The 25,362-nt window shown below is 58.9% G+C and overlaps 1 protein-coding gene and 1 long non-coding RNA gene across 3 annotated transcripts; both read left to right on the top strand.

Moving 5' to 3' along the window:
• The first annotated feature begins 248 nt into the window (after positions 1-248).
• On the top strand, positions 249-25,108 carry LOC122693520 (proline dehydrogenase 1, mitochondrial). Of its 2 annotated transcripts, none has more exons than XM_043900990.1 (14): positions 249-553; positions 4,252-4,460; positions 15,863-15,897; positions 16,206-16,355; positions 17,621-17,685; positions 17,926-18,042; positions 18,412-18,491; positions 18,897-18,978; positions 19,345-19,437; positions 19,754-19,900; positions 20,348-20,523; positions 20,729-20,827; positions 24,135-24,223; positions 24,629-25,108. In XM_043900990.1, exons 1-14 carry the CDS (start codon positions 281-283, stop codon positions 24,814-24,816), a joined length of 1,803 nt encoding a protein of 600 aa, XP_043756925.1. In that variant the 5' UTR covers positions 249-280; the 3' UTR covers positions 24,817-25,108. The 2 variants fall into 2 exon arrangements, with proteins under 2 accessions (XP_043756925.1, XP_043756926.1); XM_043900991.1 differs by having other exon boundaries at positions 275-553; positions 17,932-18,042.
• LOC122693522 lies at positions 7,104-14,320 on the top strand. Its single transcript, XR_006340937.1, has 3 exons — positions 7,104-7,347; positions 7,494-7,495; positions 14,106-14,320. It is a non-coding gene; the product is annotated as an uncharacterized LOC122693522 (long non-coding RNA).
• Positions 25,109-25,362: the final 254 nt, after the last annotated feature.

The following is a 25,362-nucleotide window of genomic DNA, read 5'->3' as shown; positions in this document are numbered from 1 at the left end:
CAGCCTCCGGCTGAGAAGGCGGGGCTCGGGTGCACGTGGAGTGGCTCCTTGGTCAGGGCCTGCCAAGGGGCAGGGCGCGGGGGCGGAGCCTCGGGGAGGGGCGTGGTGCGGAGCGCGGGGCGGGGCCGGGAGCGGAGCTTGGCGGGGCCGCAGCCTCGGGGAGGGGCGTGGAGCGGAGCTCGGGACGGGGCCTGGCGGGGGCGGGGCCTGGAGAGGCGGGGCCTGGCGGGGCGGGGCGGGGCGCCTATTTAAGCAACCCCAGGGTGGGCGGACAGCAGCCATGGGTCTCAGGCGAGCGCCGAGGGTGCAGCTCTCTGCCCTCTGTCGCCGCGCCCCGCTGTCTACCGCGCCAGCGGCCCGAGAGCAGCCCGCAGCGGGGCCGGGAGCCGAGCCCGGGCGCGGGCCGGCCGAAACCGCGCGGCCGCCGGTGCCCGCCGTGGACTTCGGCAACACGCAGGAGGCGTACCGGAGCCGGCGCAGCTGGGAGCTGGTGCGCAGCCTGCTGGTGCTGCGCCTCTGCGCCTCGCCGGCGCTGCTGGCGCGCCACGAGCAGGTGTGCGGGGCCGCGGGGGCGCGGGGCGGGGGTGCGGCCGGGCCCCGCGGACCTTCGCCCGTCTGGGAGCCGTTACAAGGTTTCAGGTGGAGAGCAGGTACTGTGGAGCATCGCCCGTGGCCGGGAAGTTAGGAAGGGAGGTGTTTCCTGCACGTGGTTTTCGGGCAGTGAATTTTATTACATGTCAGTTTGGGTGGTTGTTCAGTCGCTCAGTCGTGTCCGATTCTTTGTGACCCCATGGACTGTAGCCCGTCAAGTTCCTCTGTCCATGGAATTTCCCAGGCAAGAATACTGGAGTGGGCTGCCGTTTTCTACTCTAGGGGATCTTCCCAACTCAGGGATCCAACCCAGGTGTCAGGTATTGCAGGCAAATTCTTCACCATAGCAACTAAAAACAAAAACCAGTCTAAAGTTTAAGCTGTATAGTGCTTGCAGTAATACACAGTGTTCACTTGAGATTAAAATTGAATGTCATCTGCTTTGCCGAAAAGGGAGCCTGGCCGTGTGTGGCTCATAGCCTGGAACCCCAGAGTTCTTGGAAGCTGGGGTCCCCACACATGGCCACCGTGAACAGACAGTGTTGAGAGAGAATGGGAAGCTGCTCAAATATCTGACTTTCGAAACTTGAGCACAATTACTTTGAAAAGTGTGAAGGATTTGGGAAATTAAAAAGCAGAAGTGTCTTAGCTGCTGTTGGCCAGGGTGACCCTGGGAACAGTTTAAAAGCAAGGGTCCAGTTGACGCTGAGGGTCTTGAAGGCTCTGCATGCAGATGGTGTTGACGTCTCAGTGAGGCTGTGTGGAGGGCACCTTGGCTCCAGGGAGAGACTAGGGAGATTGGACCCAGGAGGAGCACCTAGCCACACCTTGGGCAGAGGTGAAAGTGAGGCCACAACGGGTGGGTGGTGAAGGCAGAGTTAGAGCTGGGTGGCTCTGGAAGGGCTAGGTTCAAAATCACAGAGAAGCCCGCACAGCTGGAGTCCTCGGGCACTGCGGGGACAACAGGAGGGACGGGCCAGCTCTGCTGTCCTTCGGGCGTCTGCCGGGGCCGGTGCCCCTGGACCGTGCTGTAGGTGCCTGGAGAGCAAGGTGGCTTCTCCCCTGGCGCTCTGCCGGTGCCCTGGGGACATGTTTACGGAGCCCAGTCACGGTGCATGCTGCTCTGCCCCACCTCCGAGGGGTCTGTCCTACTGTCGTCCCTGCTGGTGGTCCTGCTGGTGACGGTGACCTTGGTGCCTGGTGCTGGAGGAAACGGGGCAGAGACTAGACTCTGGGCCTGTGGGCTGCTCCCAGACCTGGGCCTTCTCGCAGTCTGGCCTGCAGCAGAAATTCCTCCTGCACAGCCGGCGCAGGTCTGTGCAGCTCCTGCCCCAGGGAGTTTCAGCTTGCAGGAGCCCAGTTTGCGCTGTGGCATTGGCTCCGGACCCAGTGGGGGCCCGCACTTGCCCACAGGGAGGCCTTTTTGAGGATGGTTTAGAACATCCAGGTGTTCTGTGATGAAAGCCTCTATGCTTGGATATGAGGCAGCGGGGGAGAGCCTGGGGGAAGGGGCGTGGGCAGGGAGGTGAGAGAACTGGCCTTACTCGTCCTCACCTGTAGGCATCTCTGAGTCTTTTACAGTGTCTGCGTTCCTGGTGCAAGTTTCTAAATTCACGAAGGATGCTGCTACTTGGGGAAGAGGTGGGGCTGCCTGGTTTCGGACGGAGCCACTCCAGGGCACCCTGGGCAGCAGGATGAGCCTACAGGGCTCACTGGGCACAGGACAAGCTTACAGGCTGCTTTGCTCTGGGCTTCAAACCGCCAGCCCTGCCCCAGTGCTTCCATCGCTGGCCTCTCCTGTGCCAGGGTGGGACCTGGTGGGGCCTTTAGTGTTGTTGCCCCTGACAACACAGAGGCACAAGGGGACCGGTAGGTCCCTGGACCACACCTCAGCATCAGCCCTGCTCCTGCTCCTTCAGTGAGTGTTGGCTGGGGCTCTTCCACAATAGCTGGGTGGCTAGGACGGACTGTGTGGCCTGCACAGCCTAGATTATTTACCGCGTGTCCCTGGGCAGGCAAGCTTGCCAGCCCAACAGCAGACAGTCGGCCCACGTCCACTCCGTGTTTCTGACAGTCCTCAGAATCGGCATGTATGATGTCAGGGGTTTCCCACAGCTGAGTGCTGGCTCTCAGGTCCCTGATTCTGCCTCATCTGCCTCTGGGGTGAACTGGGATTTGTCTGAGACCTGACTTACCCTTCCGTGAGGCTGCCCAGGCCCACAGACTCCCTGACCTCTGGCCGGGGCTCTTGGGAGGTGGGAGAAGGCTGCCCGCTCCCAGCTGGGTGCTTTCACTTTCCATTTCCGATCTTTATAAAAACAATGAGACGCAATAAATTCAGACACTGGGCAGAGGCTGCCACCGGGCAGAGGTGATGGCCTAGAAACATTTGCCCTTAGGGTGCCATGTGGCCCCCTGAGTGTCTGTTGGAGCGCCAGGTGCAGGGCAGCTGTGTCAGCCTTGGGGTGGTGTGCGCCGTTTGACGCTGGTTTGGGGATGAAGGCGTGTGACTCACCCATGCTTTTGCTTGGACTGGAGATGTTCCCTGAGGCCTGATCCCCACAAGACAGTGGGGTTCTGTTATTCACTGGGGTTGAGAAACCATAGACTGTCCCAGTCTTGGAGCTGGAGGTGGCACAGCGATTCCTGGACAGGTGGTGGGTGTGTCTTCCAGCAGTCACCCCTGGCCCCCATCCTGATTCCTTCCCGCCTCATCGCCTCCTTGCCTGGCAGAGCCCCCCTTTAGCCCTGTCCAGCACCCCCTCGCCGCCATTCTGAATCCTGTGAAGGACCTTGCCCCTCCCACCTTCTGGGTCTGCCCGCAACTAGGAGGGGAGCCCCTCCTCTGTCGCTCAGCCTAGAACTGCGCTGGGCAGAAGGCACCTGCTCAGCCCATTTGAATGAAGATGGCAGGAATTTGGGGTGCGGTGCGGGTGGGTAGAGGAGAAAGCTGAGTGGTAGGGATGGCTGTCTTCCTCTGGGGCCCGCACCCCTGGGCTGCTGGTCTGCGGTGGCCGCACGACTGTGCTGAGCCCCCACTGGCCTGCCCTGGGCGGTCGTCTCCTGGACCCTTGGGGGCGGTTACCCGGCTCATTTCTGCCCCATGCTGCCTCCAGCGGAACTCGTGCTTACTCGGAGTTCTGTGTGTTCATCTGTTCAGCACCCACTGCGGGGCCGGCCCCTTGCCAGACAGTGTTTTAGGGACTTGGAATAAGTAGTGAGCAAAACATTGAAAACTCTGGGTGCTTGCCTCCGAGAAAGTCACACCAGTCCCTGTCATCCCCAGCCGAGGCGTGGATACAGACAACGCTGTGAACTCACCGCTGCTCTTCCCAGAGAGGCCCGCCAGTTCCTGTATCCACCCAGTGGTGGTCAGGTGGCTGCCACATGCCTCCAGGGTCACCTGTGAGCCTGCAGGGCAGGAGGGGGATCAGAGCAGTGCCAGGGACCGGCCAACTTCGACGAGGAGTGGGGGATGGCCGGCTTCTGCGAGCGGGAAGCAAACCATTCTGAGTGGCATGGCTGTAAAACCAGGGACATGAGCTGTGTGTGGCCCTGGGGAGCTTGTCAGGGCTTTGCTTGATTGGGAAGGAGGCAGGGAGTCCTGCTGGGGGCCGGGAGCCCAGGTGGCCCCAGACAGCCGCTCCCCCTGCCTTCCAGTTGCTTCATCTCGCCAGGAGACTTCTGGGGCAAAGGTTGTTCAACACGCTGATGAAGATGACCTTCTACGGGCAGTTTGTGGCTGGCGAGGACCAGGAGTCCATCCGGCCCCTGATCCAGCACAACAGGGCCTTCGGCGTGGGCTCCATCCTGGACTACGGTGTGGAGGAGGACCTGACGCCCGAGGAGGCTGAGCGCACGGAGATGGAGTAAGGTCCACGCGACGCCCGGGGGCGGGACGGGTAGGGACCGCCAAGGGAGCTCTGGCCGCCCGACCTCTGCAGCCCTCCTGGGCCTGCCTGGGGTTGGGCCTTTGTCCCATGAGGAAGATGGCCTGAGCCTTCACCAAGGCCTTGTGTGCCCTAGGCTGGGGCTGGCCAACCCTGGCCCCCAGTCTGATCCTCCTGGTTTTGGACAGTCTGCAGGCTAAGGATCATGGCTGCAGTTTTAAATGGTTGAAGCAAAACAAGAGTAACACCTTGTGTTTCGTGAAAATTATATGAAGTTCAGGTTGCTGTCACCCTGTGGGGGGTGGCGGCAAAGTTGAGGGGCAGCGGCACAGACGACCACACTGGCATTGGTGGTCCTCTGGCTTCCTGGTGAAGCATCTCTTCTGAGGATTCTGACCCCCAGGGCGGTCCCTCTGCCTGGCCCCTTAGACTGTTTCCTGATTAGCAGCTGGGCTTGTCCTGGTAGGCTTGGAGCCTGCCCGGGGGGCATCCGAGGAAAATGGAATGTGCCGGCTTCATGTGGCGGGCCAGCCCAGTGGCTCCTGCTGAGGTCACTGACTGGCTGCAGGGGTCTGTTCTCTGGGCAGGGGGTGTGGGGACAGGTGGGCACCCCCCACCCCCACCCCCCCTCCTGGGCCACAGGATAGGCCCCCCATTGGAGACCCAGGCAGATCCAGCCCTTGCTTTGCAGAACGCCTGCCTGGTTGCTGGGCTGGTTTCTGCTCCCCTCCAGGCCAGGCCGAGCTGAGTCCTGAAGGCAGCTGTGCCTGAGCCAGTGAGGCTGGGGAACTGGCTCCCTGAGTTGCCCGCCCCATCTCAGGTTTGGTGTTTTCTCTGACCAGGGGCGGGGAGGGGACGGGTCATAGGAGACTCCAGCCCTGGGAACGGAATGTCCCAGCGGAGCTGCTGCTGGATTGGCTTGGGGAGCCAAGCCCCTGTCTCTCAATTTGCTGTCGGGAAGGCGGGGTTCTCCAGTTCTGCACCCCCTGTTCCTGGGGGCTGGTGGCTGGTGGCTGCCTGGGGCTACCTTTTGAATAACTAATGGGCCGCGTCCCACTGGGTCTGGGTGGGGGCTGGTGGTTTCACAATGGAAGTTCTTTCTCTGGTATGAAAAGCCTCCTTTCCCCGGGCAATTCGCCCTGCAGGGGATCGCTGGGAGGCTGGCCAGCTCTCTCTAGGGCTGGGAGCCCGTGACCCTGGGCGGCTGGTCCTGCTGGAGCCCTGCTGGCTGGCCTCTGGGCCGTGAGCTGCGGTCCCTCCCTGTCCTCACATGGCAGCCTGTCTGCAGCTGCCAGGCCATCCCGTGTGCTTGGTGGGGTCAGGCTGAGGGTGCAGAGCTGGGCTCATGGGTGCTGATCCGACATCCAGCCATCTAGCTCCTGCGGGGGGAACGGAGCGGTTACAGGCCCCTAAACCCTGCCCCGGGAATGATGCTGACACCCCTGCCGCCAGGAGGAGGGGCCTGGGGGGCTTCCCAGGGTGGGAGGTGGGAGGCAGAGTGGCCATCCAGGCAGGGTGGGACGGTGGTTCCCAGAACACTTGTTAGAAGGTGGAGGCCAGGGTCCTTGGTCCGGGAGAGGAGCCCCCCAGGGCACCCCCCAGCAGGCTGAGCACCACAGGGCCAGGGAGAGGGCGAGGGCGAGGGCGAGGGCGAGGTTTCTTCCCGATGATGGGCTGTGACAGTGGCTGGGACGTTGTGGATGGCAGACATGTCTGTCCTGGCTGTGCCAGGCCTGGCCTGGGTCCCCAGGGTGAAGGTCGTGGCCAGGATTGTGTACGGGGTCTTGGTTGCTGCCTGGAATCAGGGCCTGGGGCCGCCAGGCTCTTCCATGCTTCTCTCCTGCCTCCCGCCTTTAATCAGGGCAGAGCTGGTGGTGGTGTAGCCACGCGTTCTGGGAAACAAGCTCACTCAGAAGGACAATGCAGATAGTGGAGTGCAGTTTATTACACTGGCAGACCCAAGGCAGAGTCTCCTCTTAGCCAAGGACCCCGACCCATGTTTGTGAAAACCTTATATACCCTGAGTGTATAAGGTTCCCTGAACCTAGTCTGAAAAAGGAAAAAGAAAGATACAATTAAAGTTACCCTGTGATTCATATGCCTTAAGCCTAGGTAGTTAACAGTGGACAATTATCAATAGGCCTGTGGTCATACCCCAATAAGCATAATAGAATGTATGATACTATTTGGTTACACAGATAATTAGGGTATTCTTTTAGGCATGGAGAGCCCTGGGGCTCTTCCTTCCTGGGGCCTGGTTTTCCAGTGGTATGTCGTTTCCATAGATACTGGGCATATAGCTCAAAGTCCACAGTCCGGCCCAAGATGGAGTCCTGCTTTCAAGATAGAGCCTGTTTTGTTTCTTCCTTCAGTGTGGGGGTAGCCAGCGTGGTCTCTCCTCACCTCTTATGTGTGTGTGCATTCTCAGTCGTGCAGTCGTGACCGACTCTTTGCAACCCTGAGGACTGCAGCCCACCACACAGGTCCATGAGATTCTCCAGGCAAGAATACTGGAGTGGGTTGCCATTTCCTTCTCCAGGGGATCTTCTTCACCCAGGGACTGAACATGTGTCTCCGCAGTGTTCTGCACTGGCAGGCGGGTTCTTTACCACTGTGCCACCTGGGGATCACCCCCCCCCCCCACTTTAAATTTTTTCCTGTAAGGCATCCAGCCAGCAAATCTCCTGACGTAGAGCTGAGCTTAGAGATGGTTGAGGGCGCGGTCCGGGACTTCCTGTCATTCCTGCCATTCTGTCCTGTGCCTGCCCCTTCCTGGTACACTGTGTTCCCTTCTTGATGTCAGGCGAGTGTATGCTCCTTGGTTTTTGTCTCGTCACAACAAAGATTTGGAGTGACGGACATTAAAGTCTCCTTGGCGTGTCACAGCTCTTGGGTCTTGGACAGACCGTGTTATAACTCTTAGGTCTCGAACGGACCGTGTTATAGCTCTTAGACAAATCAGTGTTACAGCTCTATTTTATTTAGAAGATAACAGGAAAATCCATCTTCAAGGCGTGAGGGCACGTTGATCCAAAGACTCAAAGAGAAGAGTGCCCCAGCGTGCGGGGGGCGGGGGGAGAGAGAGAGAGAGAGAGAGAGAGAGAGAGAGAGGGAGAGAGAGCGAGCTAGCTTTGGCTCCTCTTTTTATATGTTTTTCTCTCCCTGGGCCTGTCCTATGTAAATTGGGCCAGCCAGGAGTGCTGTTTGTTTTACCTGAGGTTCTCACTCCAGTCCTCCGTCCTTCCTTTGTTCTATTTTTGTGGGCTTTTCCCTTCCAGGTCTTTTAGCCACTGCCATTCTGGACTCCTTTCCCCTCTTCTAACTACCTAACATTCCCCCCTCAAGAGATGGGAGGCCCAATTCTTTAGGAATGGGGACGTTGAGGTCTTACTGGCTATGAACTGGGATGGCAAGGGGTATTGGGCCTCCCCCTCTTGCTAGTCTCAAGCCTCAGAGTCCTTATAGTGGTGTCCATCTAAGGGTGACTGATGTTTTCCATGGTCGGCTGTAGTTTTATATCTTTGTTGAACTGGCACTGCATGTTGCAGCTTGACCTGGGCAGAGACAAGACAGGTTAGACAATTGACAGTACATGGAACAATCATAAGCAGCATCAATATGGCATAGCAAGGACTAGCAGGGGCATTAGCCAATTCCAAATTCACATCGCCAGGATGGCTCAAGTCCCTCCTTGTTTAGGGATCAGAAGATCTATCTCCTGTCTGTTTTGGAGTATTATCCCTGCCAAGCTGTGTTGGCTCTTTAGAGTTATCCTGAGAAATCTTATCCCCAGAGACCAGATTTTGGGGTTGTTCATTAGAATGGCACTCATTTGTAGTTTTGAATAGGCATCTGAGATCTCCCAGGGGCTCACAGGTGTATTGAGTGTCCCCTTCTGTTTTCTTCCACAGCTTGACTCCTGAATCCAGGAGTCATGTCCTGGTACCTTGACTGCTGTGGAGGTAGAAAGTATTACAGGGTAGGGGCCCTTCCATGTGGGCTGCAGTTGAGCCTTTGGGGACCCATCTTTTCAGAGCATAGAGTGGTGACTCCTTAGAATCTTTTGGATCCTGGTTCATACCCCACAAACATATATCCTGTTGGAACTGCCCAGCGGCCATGGTATAAGACTGGAGGGTCTGAATCTCTGGATCTAGGAAGAGGTCATTGACATAAACAAAAGGTCTCCCATATAGCATCTCATAAGGACTAAGACCAACCTGTTCCTTAGGGGCAATATGGGTGTGGAGGAGAGCTATTGGTAAAGCCTCTTTCCATCCCAGGGAAGTCTCCTGGGTTATCTTTTTCATTGCTGATTTTAAGAATTGGTTGGCTCTTTCTACTTTTCCTGAAGACTGAGGCCTCCAGGCACAATGGAGATAATAAGTAATGTCCAATGCTTTAGAGGCCCCTTGGGTGACCTTAGAAGTAAATGATGTCCCATTGTCACTTTGTAATGACCTGGGCAGACCAAATCTTGGAATGATTTCATGGAGTAGTTTTTTTCTTTACTACCTCTTCAGCCTTCTCAATCCGGGTGGGAAAGCCTTCAATCCATCCTGTGAATGTATCTATCATGACTAATAGGTATTTATACCCTTGAGAAACTGGCATCTGGATGAAGTCCATCTGCCAGTCCTCTCCTGGATGGGTCCCATGTTCCATGTGGGCCAGCTGGGGTCTTTGAGCTCCTTGGGGGTTGTTTAATTGGCAAGTGGGACGAGAGGAGACCACTTGCCCTATAGTCATTTGGAGGCCTGTTCCTCTGAAGGACCTTTCTAGTAATCTTTGAAGGGCCTTTTCCCCTAAATGAGTGGTGGCATGTAAGGAGTTAACCAACTTCCATTGGAGGTTCCCAGGCAGAAAAAGGAGTCCCTCCTTTTGGAACCACCCCATATGATCTTGAAAGCCCTCACTCTTAGCTTTAAGAGTCTCACCTTCAGTATATGAAGGAGTTTCTGGCAAGTTAGTCTGTGGAACTAAGGTGGCAATCCCAATTAGGTCATGGTTCTGTAACGCTGCTCTCTTAGCTGCCTGATCAGCTGCTTGGTTCCCTCGTGCCACTTCTGTGCTCCCTTTCTGGTGTCCTTTACAGTGGGAGACTGAAACCTCTGTGGGCAGATGGACTGCCTCCTAGAGCCTAAGGATTTGATCACCATATTCCATTGGGGACCCTTGGGTGGTCAAGTGGCCCCTTTCTTTCCAAATAGCTGCATGTGCATGTAGCACCAGAAAGGCATACTTGGAGTCAGTATAAATGGCTATTCTTTTTCCTTTTCCCAGCTCTAAAGCTCGAGTCAGGGCTATGAGCTCAGCTAATTGGACTGAAGTACCTGGTGGCAGAGGCTTAGCCTCTATGATCTCAAAATTGGAGACTATTGCATATTCAGCTCTTCTTTTTCCGTCCAAGACAAAGCTGCTTCCATCAGTGTACCAGATTTCCTCAGGATTGGTCAGAGGATCTTCTGACAATCCCTCTCGGAGTTTTGTCCAGTGGTCCAAGGTTTCTAGTCAAGAGTGAAAAGGGAGAGAGCCCTTGGGGGTAGGCAGGAGGGTGGCTGGGTTAAGAACCACACAAGGGGATATAGTCAGGCCTGGATTTTCCATCAGTATTACTTGATATCTGAGGATTCTTTGATCAGACATCCATAAGTGGCCTCTCCCATTTAGGAGTTGTTTTACTTGGTGGCTGGTAAAAGTAGTTAGTTTGCCCTCAAAGGAGAGTTTTAAAGCATCTTATATCATGATTGCAATAGCTGCAAGATTTCGAAGGCAGCGGGGGCCAGCCTTCGGCGGTTGGATCGAGTCTGTTGGATAAGTAAGCTACAGGCTGGGGCTCAGATCCCAACCTTTGAGTTAACACTCCCAAGGCTATTCCCTCTCTTTCATGGACTTAAAGCTGGAATGTTTCTTCTGGGTCTGGCGACCTTAAGGCAGGTGGCTGAGTTAAGGCCTATTTTAGTGTAGCCTCTGCCTTCTTTTGAGGAGTTCCCCACATCAGTGGGATTGAATCATCTCGTCCCTTCAAGCTTTCATATAAGGGCTGGACAATTAGACCATAGTTGGGTATCCAGATTCTGCAATATCCAGTTAGCTCCAGGAAAGCTTGCAATTGTTTTTGAGTTGTGGGGGAGGGGCAACTGGAGGATTCCTTGTACCTGATCAGAGGACAGCCTTCTAGACCCATGTGTAATCTGGTATCCCAGGTAAGTGACCTTTGTCTTGACCATCTGTACCTTAGCACGGGAGACTTTATATCCGCTTTCTGCCAAAAAGTTTAGAACCTGAATTGCATGTTGTTGGGCACTTTTCTCATCTGGAGAGCAGATCAGTAGGTCATCTACGTATTGTAATATTTTCCCATTAGGCCCCAGGTCCAGATCTAGGAGATCCCGGCTAAGGGCCTGTCCAAACAGGTGGGGGCTATCTCTGAACCCCTGAGGTAATACTATCCAAGTCATCTGTTGGTGTTTTCCTCCTGGGACCTCCCACTCAAAGGCAAAAAGATATTGGGATTCTTTAGCCAGTGGTATGCAAAAAACTGCATCTTTGAGATCCAAGACTGTAAACCACTTCGCACTGGGTGGGATTTCTCCCAAGATTACATAGGGATTGGGTACTGTGAGATGGAGGGGGACTACAGCTTCATTTATGATCCGGAGATCTTGAACCATTCGCCAGGTTCCGTCCTTTTTCTTTACTGAGAGGATTGGGGTGTTACATGGTGAACTGGTGGGGACCAATAGCCCACAAGCAAGGAATTTATTTATTAAAGGCTGTAGTCCCTCCCGAGCTTCTCTTTTGAGAGGATTTTGTTTCCAGTTAGGAAACCGAGTGGGATCTCGGAGGACAATGATGACCGGTTCAGCTTGGTGGGCTTGTCTAGGAATCCTCTGGTCCCACACCTGGGGGTTAATTTTGTCTTCCCATAGTTTTTGGTCCCTCTCTATTGGAGAAGGTGTAATGGGTTCTTCAGTAGTAACCAGAAGCTGTAGGGCCCTAGGGGCTGAAAAGCTTCCCATCACAAGGGTGGTCCCCAGTTTAGTGAGTATATATTTCCCAATAAGGGAGTAGGACATTCAGGGACCACGAGAAACTGGTGGGAAAATATCTGTCCATCCCAGCAACAAAGAAGTGCTTGGGTGAATCTTTTAGTAGTTGTTTTTCCTGTAGCACCCAAAATGGTACAGGTTTGGGAGGAGAAGGCTCCGGAGTAGGAGATCAAGACAGAGTAGGGAGCCCCCATGTCAACCAAGAAATTTTCGGACCTACCTGCCACATCCAGTTGCACCCTTGGCTCCAGCCGTGATGGTTATCTATGACAGGTGGGCTGGCTGGAGCGGGCCGCTTCAGTCCTCTTGAACCATTGTGAGGGAAGGCTTGGCACTTGACCTTGAGGCTCTTGGGTCCCGAGGGCAGAGTGCCGCCCAGTGTCCCAATTGATGGCATTTGTGGCAAGCTGTTCTAGGAGACTTGTCATGGTTGGGACACTCTTTGGCCCAATGCCCCGCCTGTCTACAGATTAGGCATTTGCCTTGTGCCTTGTCCTTCAAGGAATCAGGGTGTGCCATAGGGCTTCCCTGGAGGGTGGCCAGCATCTGGGCATGTCTTGTCTCTTTCCTTCTCTCCCTCTCCTGGGCCTTGGCCTCCTTCTCCTGTTCCCTGTTATAAAAGGTATTGGTGGCTGTCTGGACCATCTCATCTAAAGAGGAAGCAGGGTCCTGCTGCTGTAGCTGTTGTAACTTAATTCTGATATCTGATGCACACTGGGACAGGAATTTGTCCTTTAAAATCACTGGTCCCTCGTAAGAGTCTAAGTCCAGGTTGGTAAACTTTTGGAGGGCCTCTTTTAGCCTTTCCGGAAAGGCAATGGGGTTCTCACTGGGCTCAGGAGAGACTGGGCACAGTCTCACAAGTAATAGGCTTCCTTCTGTTTCCATGGGTGGACTTCCTTAGGGGTGAGTTTTTCTGAAGCTTATCCTACCCAGAACTGTTGCAACCTGAGAGCCAGGTGTCCCCGGGTCAGGGTGCAGATCCCCAGGCAGGCTGAGGCGTGACAGCCTTCTAGAGATCGAATCACCAGGTCACCAGGCAGGTCGAGGCATGACGGCCTCCCGAGAATTGGTCCCTGGGCAGGTCGAGGCGTGATGACCTCCTGGGACCCCTGGGACTGGCGGATCCCCAAGCAGGTTGAGGCATGACAACCTTTCGAGGACCAGATCCCTAGGCAGGTCAAGGCGTGATGACCTCCTGGGACCCCTGGGACTGGCAGATCCCCAAGCAGGTTGAGGCATGACAACCTTTCGAGGACCAGATCCCTAGGCAGGTCAAGGCGTGATGACCTCCTGGGACCCCTGGACTGGAGTTTGGGCATCCCCAAGGTCTCCAGCATGACCAGTACTAGGTAGGATTAAGGGGTTGGATGTTATACAGTACTTCCTTCCCAAGGCCAGCTATTTTCTGGTTGTCCCTCTAGAAGATTGTAGAGGCGACACTGTGGGCCCGGATGGGGCTGAGGGAAGGAGCGTGAAACAGGAGGGAAAGGGGGCAGAGCACAACCCTGGAAAGAGTGACTTAGCACAAGGGCACAATGTAAACCAATTAAAATCAGTTGGGTCCAAGATAACAAGTCAAATTCAAGTAAACCTTAATCCCCAATCTGTAAGCCAAAAGACACACCCAGAGGTGGCAGAACAGCTCCAAGTCACTGTCAAAAGACAGAGGAGTGGGTGGTTCCCCTACGGCTGGGATGACCCTCCTGCTCATTAGCATATGAATTCACCCCGCTCGCAAAACCTAGCCAGGCCACTTTCCAGGGCCTGTACCCTGTAAAGCGCAGCACTTCTGTCTTTGAATCTTAACAAATCTACCTCTTACCTATCGCTTTGTCTCTCACTGAATTTTTGCAATGAGACATCAGAGCCTAAGCTTCATTAGGTCCTGAAGCCGGGCATCCTGGGTTTTGGTCGGGCTCGAGTCCTGGGAGAGAGAGCTGGATGGACAGGAGGAAAAAACAGTGGGAAAAATGTGCCAAGGAATCCCCTTCATAGCCTGCTGGAAAACTTGCTAAATATCTGACCGGTGCTCATAGTTTTCATTGGTCTGATCCTTGGCACAAAGAAGAGTGAGGACAGAAGAACCCCCACTGGCTTGGGTAACAGCTACTGGGGCCCAGCAGATAGTGCCTTTGGGACATACCAGAGAGTATTCTCCAGAGTCCCTCAATTGCACCCACTGCTGCCCGCCTGTTCGAGGGGGGTGGGGTGGGGGTGGGGTTCAAGGAAACAAGAAACGAGAGATTGTAAAGGAATTAAGATTTTGTTAGGCATGTCCCTCCAGCCATAGGAGTGAGGACCTCCTACCTTAACCAGAGGTCTTCTGGAATCTGAGACTGAGCTGCGTGAGCTTTCTGCTGAATTCATTTTTCCCACTGTTCCAGTTTCCAGCACGTTGGGCCTTCCCCTGCGCTGGGTTTTCTTCGTGTTTGGCTTCTACTGCAGGAGTTTCGCTGAGGTTGCTATAGCCAGGTTAAATGTGAGTCACGGCACCATAGAGGTCAGGCGAGTGTATGTTCCTCAGTGTTTGTCTCGTCACAACAAAGATTTGGGGTGACGGACATTAAAGCCCCCTCGGCGTGTCACAGCTCTTGGGTCTTGGACAGACCGTGCTATAACTCTCAGGTCTCAAACGGACTGTGTTATAGCTCTTAGACAAATCAGTGTTACAGCTTAGTGTTACAGCTGTATTTTATTTAGAAGATAACAGGAAAATCCATCTTCAAGGTGTGAGGGCGCGTCGATCCAAAGACAAGAAGAGAAGAGCACCCCAGTACCCCAGCACACAGGAGGGAGGGAGGGAGGGAGAGAGAGGAGGAGGGAGGGAGAGGGAGGGAGAGAGAGGGAGAGGGAGAGGGGGAGAGAGAGAGAGAGAGAGAGAGAGAGAGAGAGAGCAAGAGCTAGCTTTGGCTCCTCTTTTTATGTTTTTCTCTCCCTGGGCTTGTCCTATGTAAATTGGGCCAGCCAGGAGTGCTGTTTGTTTTACCTGAGGTTCTCACTCCAGTCCTCGGACCTTTCTTTGTTCTATTTTTGTGGGCTTTTCCCTTCCAGGTCTTTTAGCCACTGCCATTCTGGACTCCTTTTCCCTATTCTAACTACCTAACATCCACATCTTGGGCCGTGCATGTATGTGTGTGCCTGCACACCCATGTGTGCGTGTCTGCATGTGTGTCTGCACATGTGGGCACACATGTCTGCATGTGTTCACATACATGTGCACACCGCCGCACATGTGTGTTGTGTGTGCATGTGGTGCATGGCTGTTTGCACGTGTATGTGCACGTGTCTGCATGTGTGTGTCTGCACGTGTGCATGCATGTCTGCACATGTATGTGTGTGCATGTGTGTCTGCATGTGTGTGCATGCATGGCTGCATGTGTGTGCACGTGTATGTGTGTGCATGTGTGTGCATGCACAGAGTGTGCTCCCCCTTCTCCCCATGCTGAGATGACACCCCCTCCCCCCAGCCTGTCAACTGCCCCTTTTGTCTCCCGGAGGCCCCACCCCCTCGCCTGCCTGCTCCAGAACCACAGCCCTGTCCCCCCAGTGCTGTCTGCTCAGGCTGGGCCCTGGCCCCACATGCAGCTGTGTGGCTGGTTGCTCCCTGTGGTTTTGGAGCCTGGCTGGGGCTTGGAGGGCAGACGGCCGGCCACTACCTGGGAATGTCACCGGCCCCGGCCCTGGGACCCTCTGAGCGATGGTGTCCCCTCTGTGGCGGGCGGTCGCCTGAGAGGTGGACTCTGGACTGGGCGCTGATGGAGCAGGCCTGAGCCCCCACAGCTTCGGTGTGGATGGGGGCCGTGGCGTCCCTCCACCCTGCTGGGCCACAGCTGCGGTGCCTCCTCCAGGGTGGCCTAGGGTCCTGCCCTTGGGAGGACCTGGGTGTTCAGGTGTGATGGCCGGGGCGGCCAAGAGAGGGTGTGCGCTGGAAACATGCCTTCGGGTTGCGGGTTTGAAAGTAACCCTGTGTTGTGTGGGTGGGTGAGAGCCTTGAGGGAAGGGCTGTGTGGCCTTGCTTGGAAGCTGGCGGCCACCCTCTCTCTGGTTGGGGCCCCGCCTTTTCCTCTCGGGAAGGACCCACCCAGGCCTTGGGCTGTGTGTTGCTTTGCTTGCCCCTTATCCGCTGTAGGGAGGGGCTCCCTGGGGTGAGGGGTGGAGACTGTGGGGCACGGGGCTGGTCGGCATAGCCAGGTCTGCCAGGCTCGGAGGAGGTGACCTTGGAGGGTGGGGTGGGTGGGGCGGGGCGCTCCCGCCTGGCAGGTGAGCTGCCCCCCGCCTGCCCTCCTCAGTGGAGGCCTGACCCTCCCCGTCCCCTTCCACCTGCAGGTCCTGTTCCTCGGCCTTGGAGCGTGACGGCCACGGTGAGTTAGGGGAGCCAGTCAGGAGTGAGCCCCCCCCGCCCTCCGCACACAACCCTTGGCTTGGGGCCCAGGGCTGCTGCTGCAGCTCCAGCCCGTGTCCCCAGGTACTTGGATGGGTGACACTCCCTCCTGGCCCTCCTGGCCCTCCTGGAGGTCTGGGCTCTGCCTTCCTGGCCTGGGTGTGACCCGGGCTGAGTCAGGGAGCAGGCATGGGCCGCTTTGGAGGTAGAGCGGGTGCAGCTTCGGCGGCAGGGGTCATGTGTAGGGCGGTGGGGGCGGGGTACTCAGGCTGGCGCCCCTGCCCCCAGGTGTCAGTAAGAGGGAGAAGCAGTTCCAGGCACACCGGGCCTTCGGGGACCGCAGGGACGGGGTCACCAGTGCCCGCACCTACTTCTACGCCAGTGAGGCCAAGTGTGACAGCCACATGGAGACCTTCCTGCACTGCATCGAGGCCTCAGGTGAGGCCTGCTTGGCCCCCGCTCCAGGGACGCTGGGGGGCGAGCTCGAGGCGGGGGCTGGAGTGCTCACCCAGGCTTTGGTCCTGTCTCGGTGGCCGAGGTCGGGAGGCTGCCTGGGCTCACACACCTAGTCCAGCCCCTTGCTTCCTGAGGAGCCTGGCTGGCCCCAGGTGCCCAGATGCGGACCTGTCGGGGGGCTTGGATCTCGTCACATGGCGCTTGGCTTTGCCGAGGGCAGCACCGTCCCAGGGGCTGCAGCTGCGCCCTCCGGGATGGAGATGCTGCCCTGTGTGGCCCCGGGGCAGGACCACCCGCTCACAAGGTGAGCTCAGCCGGAAGACACACTGGCCTCAGTGTACTTTAGTCTCGGAAATCCAGCGGGTCCCCAGCAGCTCTCCTGTTAGGGCCCTGACACTTTGTGAACACTTTAGGGACAGGAGTGAGGACCACCCAGAGGCAGCCTGCCGGGGTCAGCATCGGGCGCCTGATTGGTTGCACAGACAGCAGCTGCCTGGTGTCCAGGGCTCAGGGCGTCTCCTTGGTTCTGGCCTGGGGGTGGATGAACAGAGGTGTGATTGTGGGCTTCCAGCAGCCAGACGAGATGGACAGAGGCGGTGGAGTGCCGTCTGCCTCCCGCCGGTGCTCTGCGGGCAAGTCTGTGCTCTGTGTGCCCTCGGGGCAGCCCGGGGTGCTGAGGCCACCGGAGAGGAACCGGGCGGGCGAGCGTGGGCAGGTCTCCCTCGCTCCCTGGCCCCCCGCCTTCCTGACCGCACGTGGCCAGCTCCAAGCCCGCTGAGTGGCCTGCCTGGCTGTGGTGGCGTCAGGGGCAGCCGTGTGCAGGGCGTTCACAGGCCATGCGGGATTGGTGTCCTTCTGCCCTGGCTGGTCACCCGGCCCAGGTGTCTGGGTCCTCGAAGGGCCCTCCCCTCCCGCTGCCGCTCCCGCAACCTGAAATTGCCAGGCAGCCACCAGAGCTGATTCCGAGGGCCTGGGTGTGAGGGCGGGTAGGTGTCCTCCTGGGAGGACGGGTGTGCTGGTACCACCGACCGTCTCACTGGGTGGATCATTTGAGTGAGATCATTAGCGCTTTCTGGGAGTCTCAAGGCCGGGTGTCGTGGGTAACCCATAGAAGGTGTGGCCCCCGCCCGCCGCCTGCAGCCTCCTGCATGTTGCTGAGACATGTCCTGACTGGAGTGGCACAGATTCTGGGCTCAGGGTCCCCCCAGCCCCCAAGGCCTGATGGCTCTTCCTGTGGCTTCTCATAGGCGGAGCCAGCGAGGATGGCTTCTCAGCCATTAAGCTCACGGCACTGGGGAGACCGCAGTTTCTGGTGAGTGTCAGAACCCCCCGCCCACCCGCAGAGGGTTGGTACGAACGCGGGGCACTGCAAGCATTAAGTGAAGGTGCCTTCACTCACGTGCTGGTGCCTGGGCTCTGGGCGCACTCAGGCAGACTCAGGGGGCTCAGGCTGGGAGCCTGGAGCACAGGTGGGGTTGGGGGCTTGGGCTGCAGGGGGTCCCGGGAGGGGCTCACGGGCGCCTGGGTGGAAGCTCAGGGCTGGTGTTCACAGCTGCAGTTCTCGGACGTGCTGACTAAGTGGAGACGCTTCTTCCACCATGTGGCTGCTGAGCAGGGCAAGGCCGGGCTGGCCGCCGTGGACACGAAGCTGGAGGTGGCTGCGCTGCAGGTGGGTGCCCCTCCCTGGTGGTTGTGGGCAGGTGGGCCGCGAGGAACCCTGCCCAGGAGGCCCAGCTGTGTCTGAGCCCTGCCACTTCTCCAGGGCCTGTGTGCAGGCAGGGAGGGACTTAGGGCAGGCGGGCGCTGGGTGGGAGGGGGGGCCCCGCAGGGGTGGGGCAGGCATGTGGGGAGCCTTGGGGGGTGGTGGGCAGCAGGGAGAGGCTGTCTGTGGAGCAGAGACCCGAGGCAGAAGGTAGCCGGGTCTCGTGCTGGTGTGAGGAGGTCAGCTTGGCATCGTAGGCCAGCAAGCAGGGCAGGAGGTGCTTGTGAGCGGGGCCAGGAGCAGGGCGGGGAGGACTGATGCTCCCTGCTTCTGCAGGAAAGCGTGGTCAAGATGGGCATCGCGTCCCGGGCGGAGATTGAGGACTGGTTCACTGCGGAGACACTGGGCGTGTCTGGGTAGGCGGAGCCCTGTTGAGGTCCCCCAGGGGTGGCCGCCTGCATCCAGGCGGGGTTCTGGCTGAGCCTCAACGGCCTCTCCCAATCTTCTTGCTAACTCTCCACTAGGTCATGGGAACCCTGAATCCCAGAGCTTCCCAGGGAATTGTCTGGGTTCTCCAGTGGGGGTGCTACACCCCATTGTCCCGGACCTGCCGGGCAGGCGGGTGGAGTGTGAGGGCAGCTGAGATCCTCTGAAGGGTCTTGTGTCTCACTTCTGTTTCATAACCAGAGGATGTACTATTTGCATTTGTATCTGTATTTCAAGGCAGGTTCCGTGGAGGTTGGTGTGGGGGCGCTCCCGCAGGGAGGGGGCTGGTGTGGGGCCTGGGCGTGTGGCTGGCACGGGCATGCCTCTTCCTGCAGCACGCTGGACCTGCTGGACTGGTGCAGCCTCATCGACAGCAGGACCGAGCTCTCCAGGCACCTGGTGGTCCCCAACATGCAGGTGACGTGCCCCGGCCAGCCAGTCCCCGCCTCACGGTTCCCACAGTGTCGTTGTGGGGAGCCCCATGCACAGAGCTGGGGCTTCCTCGGGGAGGCGCGGGTGTCACCTCATGTGGGGTCAGACTCCTTGGATGCAGGCTGGGCCTGCACAGGAGCCAGCTTCCCAGGGGCAGTGCAGTCCTGGTGGCTGGGGACCCTGGGTGGGCCACTGGCCTTCACATTTGGACACGGCAGGGTGGGGAGCGGGGCCGGGGTACCAGGCCCGGGACGTTGGGGCACAGGGCACAGGGTGCCCATGGGAGTGGGCCGTGCTGGCCTAGGGGCCCAGGCAGGGAGCCCGCCTTGACCAGATGGCCCTGCCCCCCAGACGGGACGGCTGGAGCCCCTGCTGTCACGGTTCACAGAGGAGGAGGAGCGGCAGATGACACGCATGCTGCAAAGGATGGACGTGCTGGCCAAGGTGGGGCGCCCAGGATGTGCTGGGGTCGGGGGGTGCCCTGGACGCGCTGGGGTTGGGATGGGGGTGCCCCAGATGTGCTGGGGTTGGGATGGGAGCTCCCCAGATATGCTGGGGTTGGGGGGGGCACCCAGGACGCGCTGGGGTTGGGATGGGGGTGCCCCAGATATGCTGGGGTTGGGGGGGCACCCAGGACGTGCTGGGGTCGGGAGGGTGCCCCGGACGTGCTGGGGTTGGGGGGGACGCCCGGGACGCAGTAGGGTCAGGGGGGTGCTCGTTCACCTGTGCCCACACAGACCTCCTCCCCTGCGTCCTTCAGAAAGCCAGCCAGGCGGGTGTGCGGCTGATGGTGGACGCGGAGCAGACCTACTTCCAGCCAGCCATCAGCCGCCTGACGCTGGAGATGCAGCGCAGATTCAACGTGGAGAGGCCGCTCATCTTCAATACGTTCCAGTGCTACCTCAGGGTGTGCTCCTGCCCCACGCTGGGGATGAGGGGCTGCAGGAACATGGATGGAGCAGCTTTCTGAGTCCACTTAAAGTGCCTCAACCCCCAGGTTTTGAGTGGCTGTCTTCTCTGGCCCCTTGCATCCTGGTTCTCTCCAAGTGTCTAACGCAGGCTCTGGGCCCCCGCCCAGACTTGTGCATGTGCTTCAGGGACCCTGAGTGCAAACCCTGGGTGGCCACTCGGGGCCCAGCTGGGTGTTTGGAGGGGTCAGCGTCGGGGCTTCGGGGACAGGGCGAGTGGGTGGGTGGGGTCCTGGCAGGTGCTGGCAGCTTGCAGAGCCCCCGCCAAGTGACCACAGCTGCTGGCTACACGCTGGGGGCACCAGGCCCCAGGGAGGCTCCGCTGGGGGACACAGGCCGGAGGGAGTCTCATCCCAGTCGTCCTTGACCTCCGGCGTGGCCCACAGGATGCCTACGACAATGTCACCCTGGACGTGGAGCTGGCTCGCCGGGAGGGCTGGTGTTTCAGGGCGAAGCTGGTGCGTGGTGCGTACATGACTCAGGAGCGCGCCCGTGCGCTGGAGGTGGGCTACGAGGACCCCATCAACCCCACGTACGAGGCCACTAGCATTGTGTACCACAGGTGGGTGGCGCCCAGCTCCCAGGGGGCAGGGCTCTGGGCGTGAGGGGCGGGCCGGGTGTCTTGGGGGGCCAGCCTCCGTGGTCTTGGACGCACGACCCCAGGTGAGTGGGACACTTGCTTCTCCCCGTGGTCCCGGAACCCCGGGCTGGCCCGTGGCCTCTGCCCCCGGGGGGCTGTGCGGCCTGGCTCACGCGTCCCCCTCTAGGTGCCTGGACTATGTCCTGGAGGAGCTGAAGCACAACGCCAGGGCTGCAGTGATGGTGGCCTCGCACAACGAGGACACCGTGCGCTTCACTCTGCGTAGGTGGGTCCTGCCCCACCCCCCCCCCCCGATGCCCTGGGCTGCGCTGGAAGCATGAGGCAGGTGGGGATTTCGGGGGACATCTGTGGCCACTGGACCTCCTGGGCCTGGCTGGGCATCTCGCTGCAGTAGCAGAAAGGCTGCCTGTAGTTCCTGTGGCTTTTAGCATTAATACCCGACTTCCTCAGGTTTCTGATTAAAAATAAATGTCATCAGGTGATTCACACAGCGTGAAATGTTGGCGACCTGAGACGTATCACCTCATTTATAGACAGCTCCGCAGCACTTTAAACTGCGCTTGGGATTTAACGTGGTCTGTGTCCCCATGGGGTAGCCTTGTAAGTCACAGATAGGAATGAAGTGAAATACATTCCTTTTTATTTTTGGCATTGATTCGTGACTTGTGGGATCTTAGTTCCCCAGTGCAGTGCTCAGTCGCTAAGTTGTGTCCGACTCTTTGTGACCCCCATGGACTGTGGGCCGCCAGGCCCCTCTGTCCATGGGATTCTCCAGGCAAGGATACTAGAGTGGGTTGCCATTTCCTCTTCCAGGGGATCTTCCCAACCCAGGGATTGAACCCTAGTCTCTTGTGTCTCCAGTGTTGCAGGTGGGTTCTTTACCCGCTGAGCCATTGGGGAAACTCCTTAGTTCCCTAACAGGGATCACAGCTGTGCCCCCAGCAGTAAAGGTGCTGAGTCTTAACCATGGGAGATTCCTCGTCCTATGTTCTTTTATCTCATATCTCAACCGAACCTGGACCCCACCAGGGGTTCTGGCTCCTCCCCTCCCCCCACAGGAAGCTGGGTGCGTGGTGGCCTGGCTGGCCCGCGCCTTCCCCAGGAGCAAGGCGGGCCCCTCTCCCACAGCGGGCACCCCTAGGCAAGGCCTGGGTACTGGAGGTGCCGAGGTGTGCCCGGGGCACTTGCTGGTGCTGCCTGGGGTGACTGGTTGCCCTGAGCGGTTCAGCAATGTCCTGCTTGGCCTTCTCCTGCCAAGGGCTGCTTTTCTGCAGCCTGAATCTGCAGCTCAGAGCCACGGTTTCTGATGCCTGCCCTTGAAACCGCCTGACTGGGAACAGGAGCGTGGAGGCCACGGGGTGGCCAGGGCAGCCTCTGGAGTCCTGTGGGGGAGGTCAGGTGTTTCCTTGGTGTGGGGCAGTCTGACTGGCATCCTGGCCGGGTGGGCTGTTCTGCCTTCTTCTCTTCCTCCCTGGAGCCTCCTTGGACACCCCACCCCGTCCTTGGATGTGAGGTGGCCAGGGGCACCCTTCTGTGCTCAGAGGAGATGAGTTCTGGCTTCCTTGACTCTGGAAGGAACACAGGATTGAGTTGCAAATTTTAAAAGCTGGTTTTTGCTTAGGCTTAAAACACAGTTTTGTGCTGGAGCCTTGATTGAGACTGGTCCCTCTGTGCCCATGGTCCCCCTGACGGCGTTCACAGAGGCCCTGTTGGCGCCCGCATCCTTAGGCCCATTGCCGTCTCCGCCACCTGTGGCTGCCCTTTTGCTCTTCAGCTTTTGGTCCCAGGCCGGTCCTCTCAGCCTGACTAGGCAAGGACCATGAGGATGCTGAAGGTGTAACTGTCCACAGAAGGCCTCCTTTCTCCTAACTTCAGGATCGTCCCACAGGAGCTGGTCTGGCCTCCCATCTTGGCCCGGTCCTGCGACCCTAGACGTGGCTTCCCTGACCCGAGTGCCCTGCCGTCCCAGGCCCTGCAGCCTGGCCAGGCCGTTCTGGGGGAGCCTCTGCCCTGCAGGCAGGCTGGGGTCTTGCGTCCTGCTCCAGAGGCCCTGGGCCCGGAAGAGTTTGGGCTGGTCTTCGCGGGGAAGTGCTGTGGCCTCTGGTGCCACATGTTAGGGACCCCGTCAGAGAGCCTGGGTTAGGTTTGGCCAAGTCATGAGCCCACCCACAGCTCGGGGGCCTGTGCACAGTGTTTTGTGAGCCAGCAGGGTGAGCGGGCCTGGCCTGGGGTTGTCCTGCGTCCGTGGTCAGCTGGGGTCCCATTGGCCCTGAACAGCTTCATCTGTGGCCGGGGCAGCGAAGGACACTGGTTCCCAGGTCGGATGTCCAGCAGGCTAGCTCAGGCTTCTCCACAGGTGGTCTCAGGCTTCCAGAAGCCCTGGAGATAGCAGGCCTTTGCCCGTGTGATGTTTGTTATTGTTCTGTGGGCCAGAGGGAGTCAGGCCCAGCTCAGGTGTCGCCGGGCGGATGGAGAGCCTCTCCTGTGCTGGGGCAGCTGCAGTCACACAGCTGTGGGCATGGGCTGGCACAGAAGGGGCTGCAGTGGGGGGGTTGGGAGGGGCAGATCTCACAGGATGCCACGTGCGTGTTCCCAGACTGGGGCCCGACCTCGGAGCCCAGCCCCAGGGGAGGGAGAGAAGTGTCTGTGGGATGCCCCTTGTGTGGATGTCCAGGGTGAGGTGCGCTGGGTGCTCTGGTGAGAAGGGTGGTGGGCTCCAGGGATGGGATGGGGGTCCCATGACAGGCCCAGCCTGGGTGAGTGTGAGGACCCAGGTGGAGGGAGGGTGGTAGCTGCAGATCTGCCTGGTCAGGAGCCAGAGGTAAAGTGTGGGCATCACCAGTGCATAGGTATTTCGAACTCGGGATTTTTTTAAGATCCTACGACCAGAAGTGAGAGTAGGGAGGGTGTGGACCAAACTTGGGGCCCCCACCTGTGTCTGAGCAGCACTAGGACAAATGTGAACCACAGGCATTAATCCCAAATGCTTTGCAGTCAACTTAAAAAACAGAAGTTGAATTTGATACATTTCAGTTAACCCCACATACCCAAAACAGCACCACTTAAACCTTTTCAGAAAAGCAGTGAGATACTCTGCATTCTGTTTGCACACTGTCTTCAGAGGCCCATGTGTGTTTGATGTGTGCAGTGCATCTCAACTCAGACCATCCATCCTCCAGAGACTCAGTGGCCACCAGTGGCTGGTGACTGCACTGTGCACAGAGCAGCCAGCGAGGGGAGGGTGAGGGGCTGGTGGCAGGGTTGCGGGGCTGGGAACACAGTATTGGTACCGAGGATTTGAGGAGGGTGTGGTGGGAGGGCTGAGGGCCTCCCAGGCCATACAGAGGGCCAGCCGCTGGGTGAGTCTGCCTCTCTGGGCAGCTGGGGGCAAGCACAGCAGGAGGGGAGGCTGGCTGGGGAAGGGGACACTTGGTGGCCTTGGCCCGCGGCAGGAGCAGCTGGGCGGAGGCCTGCAGTAGGCAGGACAGAGCCTATGCCCTTCACCCTACCCTGCAGGTAGGGGTCTCAGGGTGAGGGGAGAGGGTCTCAGCCCGCACTCTGCCTGTTTACAGGATGGAGGAGCTGGGCCTGCACCCCGCCGACCGCCAGGTGTACTTTGGACAGCTTCTGGGCATGTGCGACCAGATCAGCTTCCCGCTGGGTGAGGGGCCTCCTTGGGGTGGGGCTGGAGCTGGGCCTCCCTGGGGGTGGGGCCGGGTGCAGAAGAGCGGGGTCGGGCCTCCCCGGGGTCGGGACTGGGTCTCTCTGGGAACGGGGCTGTAACGCAGAGGGGAGGAGCTGGGCCTCCCGGGGGTGGGGCTGGGCTTCTTTGGTGACGGGGCGGGGTACAGGGGTGGGGCTGGGTTTCCAGGGTGCAGGGGCGGAGCTGTATGGTGGGGGGCGGGGCTGTAGCGCAAGGGGCGGAGCTGGGCCTCCGGGGGTGGAGTCGGGGTGCGTGGCTGGATGTCCTCAAGGGTGGGACTGGGTGCGGGCGCGGGGGTAGCCTCGGGGGTGGGGCTGGGTCTCCCCAGGGGCGGGGCCTCACCAATCCCTCCCCTGCGTGCAGGCCAGGCAGGCTTCCCGGTGTACAAGTATGTCCCTTACGGGCCCGTGATGGAGGTGCTGCCCTACTTGTCCCGCCGCGCCCTAGAGAACAGCGGGGTCATGAAGGGGGCTCAGCGGGAGCGGCAGCTGCTGTGGCAGGAGCTCAAGCGGAGGCTCTGCACCGGCAGCCTCTTCCACCAGCCGGCCTAGGCTTCCTGTACCCACACCCAGGCGGCGACGTCCCGGGGCTCCGGCCAACCCCAGCCTCACCCTGAGCTGGGAGAGCCTGCAGATCTCTGCTCTGCTCGTGGGCAGCCAGGTGCAGGCTGAGGCCCACACTTGCCAGAGGAGCTGGGAGCCGTCAGGAACTGCCTGCCCACCCCCACGACCTTGGATCTTAAGAACCACCTTCCCCAGAGTCCAACCCTGGCACCCTGAGCCCCATGCTGGGCAGCGGCTGGCTGTGGAAGCTGGCCTGTCAATAAACCACTTTTCTACAGCATCGGGCCCTCGCTTGCGGCTGAGGGAGTGGCTCTGATGGCCTGAGAGGCCTTAGGGTCAGGCTCAGCCACTCCAGCCTCAGGCACCCCATGCAGACCCGGCCAGGCAGGGCATTGGACACCCCCGACCCCAGCCCCAGAGCTGGGCTCAGAGCAATGCAGATAGATAGCACCTCCAATGGGCAGGTTTCATGCTTGCCCGGCCTTGGTCTTTCCCCTGAGACCCTCCCTGCCCCGTGCCCTTCACCCCTGCCCC

The sequence above is a fragment of the Cervus elaphus genome, chromosome 5 (genome assembly GCF_910594005.1).
Source record: "Cervus elaphus chromosome 5, mCerEla1.1, whole genome shotgun sequence".
Lineage (NCBI taxonomy): Eukaryota > Metazoa > Chordata > Mammalia > Artiodactyla > Cervidae > Cervus > Cervus elaphus.
Note: the sequence above shows the minus strand (reverse complement) of the source record. Positions and strands in the feature narration are given on the sequence as shown.